The sequence below is a fragment of the Aulonocara stuartgranti genome (assembly GCF_965226115.1).
Source record: "Aulonocara stuartgranti genome assembly, chromosome: 2".
Lineage (NCBI taxonomy): Eukaryota > Metazoa > Chordata > Actinopteri > Cichliformes > Cichlidae > Aulonocara > Aulonocara stuartgranti.
The window spans coordinates 34,676,758-34,693,290 of NC_138940.1; the positions used below are offsets into that span (position 1 = coordinate 34,676,758).

Genomic DNA, 16,533 nt, shown 5'->3' on the forward strand with positions numbered 1-16,533 from the left:
TCCCTCATATGTCATGACGTTATTGGCATTTTGCTGTGAGACTGATGACTCTCTGTTGTCCTGGCATATTGACAAAGCTGCACAGGTTGAGTTTTGCTGATCTGTGATCAGAGGCCACAAGGGCAGAACTGATTCAGGTCAAGTGAGGCATGTTACACATGCAGTGTTTGTTAAACAGGAGCTTCTGCTTCAGCTGTCCTGGTGCTGAAGGCACTGATCGTGTAAGTGTGTATTTCTGGTCAGAATATTACGTTGGTTATCAGCATATCATTAATTACACGACTGGTGTTTTGTCACATTGAAACCAGTTTGCAGGTGTAATGTCTTCCTCTGTTTCCACCGTTATTTTCTTCTCACTTAAATTTGCTGTTAGCAATAAATGGTGTACATTTCTGATTTTGCCATGTTGTTCCAGGCTGGAGTATTTCGACGAGGCAGTGCGCGATCCAGCCAGCCAGACTGCCGTGCCTGTCGACATCCACCAGCCACCCGCCTTCCTGCACAAGATCCTCCAGCTGAGCGCTGTTCAGCTGTTCTATGATAGCAATGGCATAGTACAGGTGATGGAGACCACGCTGCCTCAGATTTCTGTATCTTTTCTATTTTATTTTCTTTATTTCTTTTACCTTTAGATTTTTTTTTTTTGCAACATTTTTAGTTTTCATTTGGAATACAAGTAATCAGACTAACAAATGTGGACAGCTTTGGGGACACGTTGCAGATATGACACAGACATGATCTGCTGATGTTTAAACTGAGACTATAAGATCAGTTCAGACAATCTGACTGGAGAAAGTCTGCAGCTTTTTAAAAATGTCTGACTTCACAGCTTTACAAACAGGATGATTTGTCTTTTCTTATGTGAAGTGTTGTCAGAAAATAATGTATTAAAGTACAACTTCCATAATAATGGTATGTGATACCTAGGGAGGACAAAGTGGTGTGGATCTGCTTTTTCTTTAGAACTGAATTATAATTTACAAGTGGCATTGTGTGAAGAAGAAAATGTTCCTGACTTTCATCTCTGTCTTCATTTGACAGGGTACTCCTGAGGAGGAACACACAGATTCAGCCATGGCTAGTGAGGGAGAGGAAGGTGAAGGCGACGATGATAAGAAGGAGGAGGAAGAGGAGAAGGCCAAGCCACAAGTTGCCCCTCTATCTCAGCCGCTCCTTATAGGAAGCTCCTCCGGTTTCATTGAGACCACCGTCAAGATCAAACAAAACGACATGCTGCCCGGACCAAAGGTGCACGAAGCTCTCTCATGCACACCAAGAAATGCAAAAACACAACTACTGTCTCAGGCTGACTTCTCTCTCTTTTCTTTCTCTCCGATTCTTAGCTGGAGTTGGATGGGAAAGTGGGCTGTGTCCACATGCTGCTGTCTCCTGATCAAATAACCCATCTGACAGACCTGCTGGCAGCCCTCTGTATAGACACTGGTACAGAAAAACGGGCAGTGTGATATAAACTAATTCATGGCCAGTTTTATGATTATGCCATGACCTAAAATAGTCTGTACCTTTATAAGTTAAAGAATGCCATTTTTGTCAGCTGACTCTAGGTGAAAGCAGAAGACTGGTTGAAGCATAGTTAGGTAATTGGGGGTATAGTAACATAAATAAATGATTTTAAAATTAAAGTTTTCTCTGTTTCCCCTTTATGGTCATGTAGGTTAAAAAGTATTGCCCTCGCTCATAATATTGCACCTGAAATGTATGATCCATAAAGTAGTACGGGCTCACAAATTCAAGCAGTACATTGTACAGCCCCATAATGTGATAACGTCTCTGTCCTTAAACACCTACACTAGTCTGGCTTCTCCTGCTGCAGCCTGGAGCTAAACAATAATGTCACAGATATTTTTAAACACCTCCTAAATGTGAGGTTATACACATGGTCTGTTTTCTTTTGAACCATTTTAATCAGATATTCGCTCCTCTATTACCCAGAGCCAGAGACCAAGTGCGGCAGAGTGCACAGTCGTCCGTTAGACTCGGATGACATGCGAATGATTGAGGAAGACCTCGGTAAGCAGCTCGGCTCCAGTCCCAGAGACGATGAGTGGGAAACTGAGCCTGACCTCGAGTCGTTTGTCACCGGCATGGAGAATGGAGGTACACGGATCAGTACAAGACCTCTTATACTGTGTCTGCTTCAAATGCATCCTAACATCAGGAGGACTGTTAAGAATCTGCATATTTAATTAAAAAGAAAAAGCCAAGTAAATTGTGAAGCATGAGTTGATTTATTTTGGGATAGTAAATGGTGTTTGTTCCCAATATCTTAGCTCGCAATTAATACACAGTTTCCTTTGATAGTGTCATTTAAAAAAGATACAGGACACCAGTCTGGTGTTTGATTGTGTGAGCCACAGAGAGTAGTCTGGTATTTTAATTTTATGTCCTATTCCTGAAGGTGTGTAAAACTGCTGCTCCTTTTCTTACAGGAACATGACGTGAAGAAGTGTTTGTTTACATTTCAGTAATTAATCACTCGGTGTGTCTGTATGTGTCTTCCTGCAGAAATGTTTTACTCTATGGGTCCTGCTGGGATGACGAGCAGTGTGACATCTGTCCGCTCCGGCAGTGAGCTGTCAGACAGCGACATGGAGTCTTCCACACACAGTCTAGCCAGCTTCGCACAGCCGCTGTCTGCACAGGTACACAGTGTGTGTGTGTGCGTGCGCGCGCATATTTAAATTTCTAACAGATGCCTGATTGTTCTAAGGTCCAAAAACTGTCAGAATAAATTTCTGGTTGATCTGTATTTGTATTGTGTGCTCATGCCATGAAAAGTATAAAAATATCTAGTATGATTTTTTTATTTTATTTTATTTTTTAAACAATTATTTCATTTATTTTATTTTGGGCGTTTCACAGTTGTTAACAAATGCAAAAATGTGTTTTAGCACCAATTGCAAGCACAAAGTTATGTATGTTGAAGAATAGCATGCATTAAACAGGAATTTGTAAATCTTGTTCTCACTTTGACTTTTCCTGCCAGGGCGTCATGAATTGTCCCAGGAGATATCCTGTTGCTGGCTGTCTATCTAGTCTACCCCAGGCCAGCGGCCGCAGTAGAGGTAATGTGGAGTGCTAAGTAATGGGTTTATGTTGGGAAGAGGGACGGGTGGGATATGTGTAAAATGATTTTGGTGAAAGTACACAGTTGTACATTGTCCGGCCAGAGGACTGAACAGTTTGGTTGAAGCTCACGCTCTACCTGAATACTTCAGAAAAAATGTGCTGCTATTAATTCAGGAAGCTCGAATCTTTTCAGCTTCACAAAAGCCACAAAGTTATTGATTTTTCAGTATTTTCAAGTCTTACTCTTCATTTTGCCTTTGCTATAAAAGGAGCTGAAGTGGTGAAGTAAAAATAACTAAGTCAGGGAGCATCTAATTGGTCTACCTGCAGACATACACCCTGAATTGGGTTGACAAGTTTGCATGTAGGCTGTGTTTAATGGGCAGTCTTGCAACTTTAGATGACCACAAAAAGCTTGCATGTCTGATATATATATGTACACATTAAAAAAGTTAGATTTTTAAGAAAGTTGCTGGACTTTTCTGGGAGAAACAGCAAAAGAGAAGGGTGCCAGAAGATGGTGTTAAAATAAGGGAGTCCTGGCATTTGTGCCTATAGAAGAATCAGGAGGTCTAATATAACAAGTGTCATGATTACACTTAGTAATAGAAGCAGTGCCTTAACACTATGACAACTAAATGTAAAGCAAATTAAATTTACTTATAACCTTATATTAAGCAAGAAAGCCTGGCCATGCTTTGTCTCTATGCTGAACTCTCATCTTTGCAGGACGATCACACAGCGGCCAGGCAGAGCAGCTGAAGCCTGACGCGTTGCTGCGACTGACCCTTGGCGGACTCACTCTAACCCTTCTGCAGGAGGATCCACAACCCTCCAGTGCTGACGGAGCCTCGTCATTGGCTCAGGTGTCTAAGGTGTTTTTCAAGGAGCTGACCGCCTTCAAGGACAGCATGTTCAGTGAAAGAGACTTCCATCAACTGAGAGGCGGATTCGCCAAAGCCTGCCCACGCTCAAATCTCAGGTTAAAAAATGCACACATTGTCTTTATTGTGGTTTTGTATGGAAGGACAACGAAAAATACACTTTCATAACCAGGTGCTTGTGATTGATCATTAGATGGTAGTTATATATTTCTTAAGTACTACAAACATTAATGAAGTTAGTCTGTAGGTATTGAGGAGGATGCAGATGTTTTGGGAGGGTTTTTTTTCTCCTTCTTTCCGACTTTTTGTTGGTCCTGCTTCCGTCCTCTCTCTCAAATTGCATTCACACACAGTTGGTCAAGTTTTCCCACTGAGACCAAGAGTTTGTTTCTCTTTATCGTTCTCACTGCAGATTAACAGGAGCAGCGGTGCAGGTCGCCTGTGAGATGCGGAGTGGGAGACGCCAAAACAGGGCTGTGACCTCTGACCTTTCCTTCAGCAGACTGGAGATGTTAGAGTGCCTCTGGGAGGACGGAAAGCCGGAGTACTGTGAGGTAGATCATCTCTCTGTCAGTCTGTCAAGCTTTTAAACAAACTTGTGTCCGTGCTAAGAATTTAATTTTGTGAAGCATTCACATTAAAGTCAGTGTTTGCACAGTCCAGAGTAAGTTATTTCATAAGAGCATCCAAATACTTAACAAACATCAATATTTAAGGTTTTGAGAAATGGCTGTTCAGACTAAAGTTATTGTAAAATAAAGGAAAAGTGACTTAAATTAGAGTTGAAAGTGTCAGATAAGAATTTCACATTTAAGATGACCTTTCCCTATTGTCTGGAAGTGGTACGTTTGTTGCTTCTTTACCACCCCAAGGGAAAAACTACAAATCCAGTCTTAACTCTCCTGTGGGTTTCTCTTTTCAGCTGCTTCAGTTCCAGAAAGCTGGTCTGTTCACAGTTGGAGCTGCAGCCAGACCGTGTGCCCAGTTACACTACAGCCTCACTGAAAAACGCCTGCGTAAGGTAAGCGTTTCTAAACACACGGCCCAGTCTTTTTAGCCATCGAGTAGTCCGCTGACTTAGCCTCTCAAATTGCAAATTATTCTGGGTTCACATTGGAGCCAGGATACCCTGATGGTGGTTATTCAGTTCAAGACTTCCTGTTCTGTTCACCCATCATCGTTTACAAAATATACATTTTAAAAGCAGTGTATCAGGTAAAGTAAAAGTTAAAAGTATATCTTCTGATAATAAAGTGCAATTCACCTTTTAATTACCAAACCACAGTGTGCTCAGAAATATTTTCAGAAATGGTTTAATGGTTCCGTAATGAGTTTTACTGTAAACAAATATAAGTTATATTTATGGTTAGAGATTGGCACCAAAATGATTTCTATGTATTTTTCCCAATGCCAGCTGAGGTTAAAACAGTATAGGTTTGACTCAGAGTCATAGCCGAAATTAGTGTTTGCAATGGAGATCATACACGGGACAAGAAGCAGTTGCATGAAAATGTGAACTCCAGGAAGGACATTTTGATAGCTTAAAAAGAAAAGCATTAAGTATGCGTTTCTTACAGTTTTATTAAGAAAGATTTTCCCTCTTTTTTTTTTTTTCCATGTCATATTAAATAAAATTAGATATTTGTGACAAAACAAAACTTTACCCTTTAACTTTTTATGTCTTAAAATATTCAAAAGTTCAAGAAATTTTTTTAATATTTAATAGCTGTATCCTGAAAAATCTGTACTGTAACAATTCCAGTATTTATATATGCAGATTTTTGTGAAGCTCTTCAGAAGGATTGACCGCTAAAAGCCTTACAGTTTACTTTAGCTATTCAAACATAAACATGCGTAATCAACCAAACATTATGTCAAAAACTGATGTGAGAATAGCAACAATTTCTTTTTTCTTTAACCTGTTGTGTGTTCATGTGTTTCTGCAGGGAAAGCAGCAGGTGTTGCGGCGGAGCAGCGTTGTGCGAGTGGAGCTGGCTGAGCTTAGTGCCGAACTGGATTTGGACATCCTCAGCCGCCTGGAGAGCCTCAGCAAAGCCTTCAGCTACTGTCCCAATCAGACGCCTGGACCAGGACTCGTACAGGTCAGTGGAATAGATTTATTCTGTGAAAAAAATAAATGAGGTCACCCAGAGAGTACGAACTGTGTATCGTGTCTTAGGTCCAGACCATACAGAGAGACCTGCTGTTAAAAAAATCCCTCATGGTTACTGGATCTGAGGGGATACTTAATCTTGACATCATTAAAGGCTATAGAGTTTATAATTATAGTAATATGTTGGTAATACAAGCCACTGAGGCTCAGCCTCCAAAAGACTGTGAGCAGAAAAGCATTCAGATAAAACATAACATTAGCAGCTTTGTTCAGAGTCATAACTTTTTACTTTCTGAAGCTCTATGGTTGAAATGCTTCCTAAAATCCATGTTCACATGTTTTTCCTCCTACTGTCCTCTTAGACTCACAGCACCGAGCTCAGCTCCTCCTTCACCCTCCTGTCGCCTCACGCCGTCCTCAGACTTCGTTTCCCCATACCTGATCTGCAGCCCCTCCCAAAGCGTCGGCCTCCAACTCAGAGGGCGGTGCGGCAGGAAACCTTGGTGTTGGAGATGACAGAGTTTGAGCTGAAGCACCAGGAGGCCCCAGACCTGCAAAGTGAGCAGACTACACCGGGACAGCCGTGGGCCCCCTGCCTCACCCAGCTGCTGGAGGCCTCCTTCACCGACCTGCACGGTGGGAACACACACAAGTAGTTGTTACCTCTCAGTGAAGATTCATGACAGGAGGAACCAAAGCTAGATGACTAGATTACTGACCACTGTTTAGCAAAGACAGTCCGATGTACTTTTAGTGTTAAATTTAGTTATTAGGGACTTCTGGAAACAATAAACTGTAACTTTAATTTTAAATTAGCGCTATATTAAAAAAAAGAGACCCGTGTCTTTCTGTACATAAAGTTATGTTATATACAAGTGTCTTTTATAATGAATGCAGACATTTTCATATCTGGCGTTTTATATTGATGTACCCATCCAAGTTGTGTTTTTACCGGCTTGGTTTCTAAGATTATAGTTTAGTTAATAATTCCTTTAGTCTGATATTTAGAACTCAGTTTAATTTCCCAATGTCTTGTGTCTCACCAGGGTCATATGAGGGCTGGGAGGGAGGCTCTTTCCCTTGTATCAGAGTGAGGAAGAACCGGGACACTCTGCCCAGGTTAGTCCTTCTGATCATCAGTGGATCAGTGATTCATAAAAGGAGTCACAGACTCCATCTTATGATGCTCAAGAAGACCATCAGAAGAACACAATAAATGTGTTTTCAGCTATGGGAAGATTATAAAATATAATAAAAATGTCAAGATCTTTAATAAACTGAATTAGCATTTCCTCCTTTTGAGGCTGTGACCAAATTGTCTTCTCTTCAAATATTCACCAGCCCTTTTTTTCAGATACAGAAGCCAAAAGACAATATGTGTAATTCACGAAATTTGAGATGCTGAACTACATGTTTTAATTTTAACTTCACTGTTCAGGAGTCTGGTTCTTTCAGTACCATGAGGAGTAGCAACACTCGTGAGACAACTGAAGGCAAAGCTGATTTTCTTCATTATTCTTTCTCATCACTCATAGTCAGCTTTCCTCACGTCTTTGTGAACAGGATATCAGTGCGTGTGCGTGGAGGTGAGGCTCAGGGCCCAGCAGCTGGTCTGAGTGGCATGAACCCGGGCCTCATCAGGGATCTTGGTGCCGCCTTCTTTGAAAGTCACTGTGAATTCAACGACAAAACGAGCTCTCCTTTTTCCTCCAACCGCACCATGTTTGAGACTGAGGAGGTGTGCTGACACACACAAAAACATGACACATCCCAGTTTATAAACCATCTCAGCCATCCATGTTCCTCCTCGCCTCACCTCTCCTCCCTGTGTGTTTTAGATGGTGATTCCAGCCGACCCAGAGGAGATGCGTCAGTTTCAGGAGCAGTGTGTCGCTCAGTGTCAGTGTGCTGTGGACATCAGCATGCCACTAGCTTATATCCTGCTCCCCAGCAAACAGGCCTTCCAGAGCATCTATAACAGGTATGTAAAAAGTATCACAAGACCACTGCTTGCCCTCCCAGTTTAGAATAATCCAGGTGTCCTTAAAAAATATGGACTCTACTTTTTTAAACTCTTAAGTTTAATATTCAAAATACAAACGACTCTTATAAAGTCTTACAGATGCACTCTACCTGTCTTGACACACAAAAGATTCTGCTGGCTTTAGGTGTTAATAGTGTCCAGTGCTGGATACATTTAAAAGTAACTTAATACATAACATATTACTGCTGATAAAGATTATGTTGCATCATTACTTATAGATGAACGTAACTCATTAAAGTTTTGCATCACCAGAGATAAACTTGCTCCTACAGTTTGCTCATGAGCGCTGGTTATATGTGCAGAGGGAGTCCAGCCCGAGTGTACTGACTTTAGCTGATTGTGTAGCGAGTTCATACTGCTAGTATTTCTTCCACCACATAACCCAGAACGAGCTCCTTCATTTCCCTCTGAGCGTCTCGGAGCTGTACTGTTAACGCAATTCTCCGTCTTTGAGGTGCTCGTGTCAAACGGACTTTGCTCGTTATATTAATACCTCTTCCAGCTTTGTTCCTATTTTCATCCTTATTTTGGTCTTAAATCCTGCCTCAGAACTAAAAGTAATTTCCCCTCACCCGTCCCTCTGTCCACAAGGATCAATAATGATCTGTTGATGTGGGAGCCTCCCCCGCCTCCTCCCCCCTCAGCCCACAGCCCCGACCACAGTCGCCATCACCAGGACGAGTTCCAGCTCTGCAAGTCGGCCTTTAGACTGGGTAAGTTTGGCTCATTTGATGGAAAACTTGAACATATTGTAGATTTATTAGACATAATAACCTCTCAGGTCATCTTATATTAAGTATTTTATTATGTTTGGAGAATTTTTCCTTCACTGATGACTAAAATTAAACAGACAAAATGTTTTTTCCTTCGTCTTCTCTCATGCTCTCTCTCTGCTGTAGACTCTGACTCAGAAGAGGACGAGTGTCAGTACTACTTGGCCAGTGAATCATCTGGAAAGTCGCATCCGATGGCTCCTTGTCCCAACCACAATCTGAGCCTTCTCTCCCTCACTGTGATTATCGGGAAGGGTCGCCTCCAAGCCAGGACAGACAAGAAGGTGGCCAGAAGACAGTGAATTTTGTGGATTTTAACTGCATCAGATACTAATTATTAAAACCTTCCAAGATTGTTTCTCTTAAACTACAATGTGTTGGAACTTCTTATTTTTAGCCTTTCAAGTCAGGAGATGAAGATTTAATGACTATAAAGTAGTTGTAATCAGATATCCAACCACATGTTAATGAATGTATTTATCGAAATCTATTCATAGTTACTATTATCATGAAGATGCGTAAAATGCTTTTCCATTGTTAACTGTGTATCCGTCATGTATTGTTCTGCTGACACTGATGTTATTGATTCAGGAGGACCAGAGTCACGGAGAGCTCGTGCTTGATCTGGAAGGGGGGAAGATATTCAGTGTAGCGCAGCACCAAAATGACCCCAATCTCAGTTTCCTGTGTCTGGAGAGCAGACGAGTGGAGCTCTACCATCGAGGTGCGCATTGTGTTATTTAAAGACATTTAGTTTCAGCATGGTGTGTGTTATGCACTAAGTATGCAGTTAACTTTTTCATATGCCACACAAACACAGCTGTCTTGAAGGACACCCCCATCCCGCAGCGGTTGGAAATGCCCAGCTTCATGCCCCCAAAGCACCTGGACCTCACCATCTACCCCACAGAGGTGGGAGTGAGCAGTGTGAGCGGCAGGGAGGGAGAGGTGCAGATGTTATCCACAGCCATCAAAATCACACTGGACCCTCAGAGAAATGTCAAGGCATGTCCTCATATACCTGATAGTGATGATGATGATTGTTATTGTTGTTGTTTTGGTTTTTTATTTCTTGTTCTCTTCACAGGAGTTCCTCGTTGCCTTTCGCCTTCAAGGTGCCACCATGCGACATTACATGACGCAGACTAACCACAGTTGGCACGAGCAGGTAAGAAGCTGAATGAATCGCGCTAAAGAGGCACAGCGGTGCAATGGTTTGTCTCCTAACAGCAAAAAGGTCCTCAGTCTGAATCCACCAGCTAGCTGATATGGAAGCCACTGAAAACAAAATAGCATTTTGCTGAATTTGAAATCTAGAGAGCTAGCTCACTGGTTAAGCAGGCGACCATATCCCATATCCATGCAGCAGCCTTTGCTGCGGCTCTTTATGTGTTGTTACCCCTCCCAGTCTCTTTCCTGTCTATCTTTTTCTGTCTAAATCAAACTAAAATGTTTAAAAAAAAACTTCTGAGGAAGTCAGAATTTTGACTTGCGGATGGCAAAAAATATATATTTTTCTGTGGGGGGAAACAAGCTTCTGTAGGCTTTTTGTGTGGAGTTTCCATGCTCTCTGCATGCCTTAATAAGTTCTCTCCAGGTCGTGCGGCTTCCTTTTGCAGTCCAAAGACATGCATGTGAGGCTAATTGGTGATTCTAAAATGGCAACAGGTGTGAAAATGAGCATGAATTTGTCTTCTTGTTCTCTGGGTTAGCCCTGCCATGGACTGGCGACCTGACCAGGGTCTACCTGCATCTCACCCCTTTGACAGCAGGACAGGCTCCAGCACTGCTGCAACCCTGAATCCTGAATTGGACATTTCGTTAAGAAAATGAATGGATGTTTTTGCTATTCAATTTTGAAGTATTTGGATTAGAAATTTCAGCTGTCATAGAGAAAAAATGTCAGATTTGCTGTTTTGCAATTCAGGAAATATCTTTTTCTTCCTACACTGCTGGTTTTTGGCATTCTACATTCTACAAAAAGAAATCTGTACAGATTTCTTTTTTCTTTTTTTTTGAACTGGTTAAAAAGGACTGAATAGAAACTAGACTAACACATTATTATTGTATTTATTTTTTTAGTGAGACATTTTTCCAAGTACTTGGAGTAAACACCTTCTCTCCTGCCCTCCCCTCTGGGACACTATCATAAAGAAATGACTGCTTTCAGTTCTAAAAACATTCCCTGCTCAGACTGCAAGTTTTTCTTTCTTGAGTAGAAATAATGCCAGCTAAATGTCAGTTTAGACTCTGCTATAGTCCCAGAGCTCCTTCCATCGTGAAAGAGTTTTATTCTTCTATCACTCTCCCTCTTTGCTTTTATTGGCTCTTACAACAACAGGACGCTTCTTTTGCTGTGTTGAGTTTCCACAGTTACTCTGGTTCTCCCAGCATCCAGCATTTCTCTAATCTGTGTGAAAATGGCTGAAAATAGCTACCAGGAAAACACAGGCTCTGTCTTACTCTAGTTTTGGAAGCACAATTAAGCCCTCATTTTCTTCATTTTCTGCACCATCAGTCTAAACACTGATGCTGTTATTATTTTATAGCCACTATCTTGTGCAGTTAACATATAATTCACGATTATACATTAAGAAAAAACGTTTAAATTGCTGCATCAGGGAGGTTGCAGGCGATTTAGAAAGTGCTGTAATCACTGATGTAGATGTGGTTTAGAGGAGATGTGTGGGGGAAAGAAAAAAAAAAACTTGGACTTCACAGATTGATTATACAGGTCAGATTAATTGCACTGCAAATGTTTCTGTACAGGAAATGAATAAAAAATCCAGACAGCTGAAAACGGCTGCGAGTGTGCTGGCAGCTGCTATTAGTCTATTACCGGCTCTGCCAAAAACAACTTTTTGCTCTCAGAAATAATAAATAAGTATATGTTGTTACACCGTAGACAGGAAAAAAATATGATTTAAGATGGAAAATTACATAACTATAATGAGCTTTATCCTGCAGAACGTGTAAATGTGGTAATTAAACCGGTAGTTAAACCATTTGGACTGAAGAGAAAAATAAAAAGCACACTCTACACAAAGAAGTCAAATAAAGTGGATAAAGTCTAAATTTACTTCATGACCTGCAAACTGTTCCAGCTGGTTGACTTCCTGGATGTCATCGACGATCCTATTCTGGGATACACCGCGCCGGCCGTCATCACTGTCCTCCACACGCACCTCGCTACCTGTGCTGTTGACTATAGGTATACACCCAAAAGAGAGGTTTTGTAAAATAATGTGGGCATGGATTTTGTTTTTGTTTTTTCTCGTTTTACACCCTTGTTTCATATCTTGTTTCTCAGACCCCTGTATCTGCCCCTGCGAGTGTTATTCACAGCGGAGTCCTTCTCTCTGTCCAGTAATATCATTGTTGACACTGCCACCTTCCACCTCAGGTACTCGACATAAAGATTGTCCATTAAAACGATAATCAAAAACGTCGCTGTCAGTTTTTGTCACAGTGTATGAATCGTTGGGAGACCTTTGTTCATTTTTGTTATGTTGCGGTCAGATTCATCCTGGATGATTCTGCTCTCTACCTCTCTGACAAATGTGAGACTGAAACAGTGGACTTGAGGAGAGGTAAGGTACTTCAGATGCCTTTTGGAGCTGTGTAAAAACAGGGGTTTGGTTTGGGTTTCCTTTTTGGATTTTATCTGTTAGAGTTATTCAGGACTGTGTGCTGAGGAACTCCAGTGAAGCTTAGATGAGAAGTAGCATTTTCTTTTCTTATCTTGCATGCATTAAACTAATCAGTGTCTTGCGATATCAGAAACTAACAGGGGACCGAATCATTGGCCATGCTGTTCAGAATGACAGATGACTGAACAGTGAAAATGGTTATCCCAAGTTTGGCGGTCTAGTATTTTTAACATGAGGCCTGTGAGACTGATATTTGAGCTGTTTAAGAGTAATTTACCACCCTCTGAATGGTTTTGGCCTTTAAAGTGGTGGATCACAAAAGAGTATGTGAGCTCTGTATGATGTTAAAGGGAGGTAGTACCCTCAGCCAATCAGAAGAAAGTAATCTTGAAGGGTGGAAAAGGGGGTTAAAATGGTTTGTTTCTTTATTGAAGCTCAGTTTAACATAAAGATTAAGATTTTGAACTGTTAATTATGCTCCAGTAGGGTCCAAGAATAGAAAATAAAAATATGACTGGAACTGGGCCTAAAAGGTCATCTTTATGCTGAAAAGAACAGCTACATCCACTATAATATTGGGAAGCTGAATGGCCAATAGAAAGGTTACTTAATATGTACTTTTTCCAAAAACAGGCATTCTGAAAACTGGTTTGCCAGTTTAAGGGCCTGTCCCGCAGTTATTGTTAGTAAAATAAACAAAAAAATGTGTTGAAATGACTACAAAATAAGCAGTTTCCTAATAAAACCGCCGCGTGTTTGTGTCACACAGACTACGTGTGTGTCCTGGACATTGACCTGCTGGAGCTCGCCATCACCACATGGAAAGGCAGTGATACGGGAAAGCTGGTGAGTGCCCACCGTGTGTTTACTTACCTTTGTCTCCTTCACCCTCAGCAGCCGTGAACCACAGCAAGAAAAAAAAAGAGAAAAAGATTACTGCTGCCAGCAAAATATGTGAGCATAAATAAAACATCACAATTTAGCGCAATTATCTTCACAAACCACTAACAAGCACAGGCTACATGTTTATAAATATTTTGTTTGTTATAATGAAGTTTAAATACGATAAAAAGCTCCAGGTAGCAATTTAGGACTATAATCCATTTCAGCTGGGCAGGAAACCAAAACCAGCCACAGTAAACAGGGCCTCCCTCCTCACCGATGCAATTGTCCTATAACCAGGTCAGTGAGGACATATTCAGGGTATAATATGAAAAATGTCTGTTTAAAATCAATTAAAAAATGCTCTAAATGTCTATTCTCAGTCTTTATTTGGGTGTATTTGCTCTGTTTGCCCTTTTTTAATTATTGTTTTCCTTTTTATTAAGGTTTTAAAGTTTTTATGGGCTGTAATTAGACAAAAAAAATGTTTAGATCCCCAGGCAATACAGACAAACAAACGAAAGAAAGAACAAGAAAAAAAAAGATGGATAAGAGTCATTACAAGTAAGTTAAATATTCAGATAAACAAGGCATCAACAAAGCATAATAATGCAGCTATAAAAAACAAACAACCTCATCAGCAGCGGCTGTGGCTCAGGAGGGTAGACCGGGTCGTCTACCAATCAGAAGGTCGGTAGCTTGATCTTCAGTTTTCTTTAGTCTCCATGAAGCATCCAGGAGTGTGTATGAATGATCGGTTTACAAAAGTGTGTGTGTGTGTGTGTGTGTGTGTGTGTGTGTGTGTGTGTGAATGAGGCTGGTAGTAAGGAAGTGCATTGAGTGCTTAGTTAGAATAGAAAAGTTATATATACAAGTACCTGTCCATGTTCTTGATTATGCCAAGCTCAGGTTTTCTGTGCTGGAGAAATTGCATGCAGTATACATTTTTAAATAGATTTTTGACTAGAAGTTTTTAAGTTTGTAGAATATTTAAAGGCACAATGAAATTATATTGGGGAAGAAAACTCCCTTCAGTCTTAATTGAGAATTATTGACTCACTGAAGAACATATCGAACGGCAGAAAAAAACCCTAAATCCCTCTGATGTAAATAATAGAATTAGTAGATACATTTATAGGAAAACACCCAGAAAGTAAAATGAAGGATGGGGATATGGGTGATGTATTTGAGAAAATGTGAAGTAGAAAATATGTCATGAAAAGGAATCTCTTTTATTTTCTTTCTTGTATTAATTTACTATAAATTTAAAATGAGATACACAAAAAAAGTAGATATGTACAACATTAATATCTGGTAATAAATTAGAAATAAACTATTTCTAATGCATACAAATATATGCATTTCTTATACCCCACCTATCCTTTTCCCCTTTATAGTATTTCTATAAACATGACTTTTAAAAGTTGTGATTTTTTTTCTCTTTTATGTATAGATTGAGGTTTCACAATGAAAAATTAAGTTAATACGTAAATAAAAAAATTATACATTTTAAGGATTAAAAGATGTTAGAGGTTAAGAGGATTTGATTTAATGAAGTTTCTGAATAAACTCTGCCCACAATAAAACTCTTTATTTCTGTACCATTACACATTTTGTTAACATTTTTGACAAAAGTTCTCTCATCTCTCTTATGATCTTCCCTCTTGTGTTCCCACTGCCATTGTCCTCTCTTTATTCTGCAGTCCCAGCCGCTCTTTGAGCTCCGTTGTTCCAACAATGTGGTCCATCTGCACACCTGTGCAGATTCCTGTGCTGCCCTCGTCAATCTGCTGCAGTACCTGGTCTCTCAGGGCGACCTGCACCCGCCGCCACGGCACACCTCGCCCACTGAAATCGCTGGACAGAAATTACCAGTAAGGCTGGTGAAATGTGGAGTGTATGATGTTTACTTTAAAGATGTGATAAATTGGTCCAACATACCAATGTTGTTGTGTTGTTATGTTGTGTTATTAGCTGTCAGAAAGTCCAGCGTCTATGCTGCCCTGTCCTCCCGCTGAAACCGCCGAGATCAACCAGTACGACCTGGCTGACGCCTTAATCGACACGGAGAAGAGCCACAGAGAAGAAAGTTTAGAACCAGGTACTGCAGAGTTGCTCTGTTTATAACCCCTAGGATCATCCTGACATGCTATAGTTAGGTAAAATTATCCTGTTCCCATGTGTGTAGACATGCTTCACTTTACACACAGGAGATAACTTAAAAACTTAATTCAGTTCCTTTTTTTTTTTTTTTAAATGATATTGTTTGAGTGTCTGAAAACCCCAAAAATTCTTTAGTGGGAACAGTGGCATTCTTTGTATAACAGGAGGTATTATGGTCTGTATAGAGTACCAGTTTGCTAAATATTTACATCTGATTCTGTCTGCTTTCATCCAGGTTCACCTTCAATGCCGAGAAGCTCCCCCGTCTCCGTCTACCTGTTCCCCGATGAAGCCTCAAAGCACGGCCCCTCTGTCCTTCAGGGGGAGCTTGACGGGCTGGTTGCCACAGCGACAGAGGCGCAGGCAGATATGATGTCAGAGGAAGGCTCCGAGGGCTCCACCGACAATGACGACTTCTGTATCCTGGAGGCTCCCGGCATGGGCATCCCTGTGAGGGTCCCCTCTTAGCTTTCACTTCCCTGTCACCTCTCATTCATGAACCCATTTCAGACTCTGCGCTCACTCACAAAATGTCTACATGTGTGTTTATTACAGCCCCGGGATGGGGAGCCCACGGTAACAGTGCTGTGCGAGGGGCCCATTAGAGTGAAGGACAGCCATTTTTCCCGGCCACGTGGCAGCTCAGACCTGCTCCGAGCCCCGAGTCGCTTCCCAGTGCCTCAGAGTAGGGTAGTTTTACGGGAGATCTCTGTGGTCTGGCACCTTTACGGGGGAAAGGACTTTGGAGGCAGGCCTATGTCTCTGCATGCTCAGAACGTCAACAGGTAACAATGCACATGAATTCTTTCATGCACAGACACCCATGGTTATCATATAATTAATTATATAAATATTAAATAACTGAAACATTAGTATGGTGATTGGTCCAGTCCATACAAGGTTTTTGAAACTTTTGTGTACATAGTTTGTCAGA

At 41.0% G+C, this 16,533-nt stretch overlaps 1 protein-coding gene across 1 annotated transcript in view; it reads left to right on the top strand.

Annotated features, from left to right (window-relative positions):
• atg2a (autophagy related 2A) overlaps positions 1-16,533 on the top strand; it is a 28,550-nt gene that overhangs the window by 7,257 nt on the left and 4,760 nt on the right. The window contains exons 5-31 of the mRNA XM_082556940.1: positions 416-560; positions 1,042-1,248; positions 1,344-1,443; positions 1,954-2,118; positions 2,527-2,663; positions 3,008-3,086; positions 3,820-4,072; positions 4,387-4,528; positions 4,897-4,995; positions 5,921-6,076; positions 6,450-6,723; positions 7,134-7,206; positions 7,651-7,825; positions 7,926-8,068; positions 8,723-8,844; positions 9,031-9,188; positions 9,496-9,628; positions 9,725-9,909; positions 9,992-10,072; positions 12,009-12,115; positions 12,215-12,307; positions 12,424-12,494; positions 13,324-13,400; positions 15,140-15,310; positions 15,411-15,537; positions 15,835-16,049; positions 16,155-16,384. Of these exons, the coding sequence (XP_082413066.1) occupies positions 416-560; positions 1,042-1,248; positions 1,344-1,443; positions 1,954-2,118; positions 2,527-2,663; positions 3,008-3,086; positions 3,820-4,072; positions 4,387-4,528; positions 4,897-4,995; positions 5,921-6,076; positions 6,450-6,723; positions 7,134-7,206; positions 7,651-7,825; positions 7,926-8,068; positions 8,723-8,844; positions 9,031-9,188; positions 9,496-9,628; positions 9,725-9,909; positions 9,992-10,072; positions 12,009-12,115; positions 12,215-12,307; positions 12,424-12,494; positions 13,324-13,400; positions 15,140-15,310; positions 15,411-15,537; positions 15,835-16,049; positions 16,155-16,384 (3,918 nt within the window). The remainder of the gene's footprint in view (positions 1-415; positions 561-1,041; positions 1,249-1,343; positions 1,444-1,953; positions 2,119-2,526; positions 2,664-3,007; positions 3,087-3,819; positions 4,073-4,386; positions 4,529-4,896; positions 4,996-5,920; positions 6,077-6,449; positions 6,724-7,133; positions 7,207-7,650; positions 7,826-7,925; positions 8,069-8,722; positions 8,845-9,030; positions 9,189-9,495; positions 9,629-9,724; positions 9,910-9,991; positions 10,073-12,008; positions 12,116-12,214; positions 12,308-12,423; positions 12,495-13,323; positions 13,401-15,139; positions 15,311-15,410; positions 15,538-15,834; positions 16,050-16,154; positions 16,385-16,533) is intronic.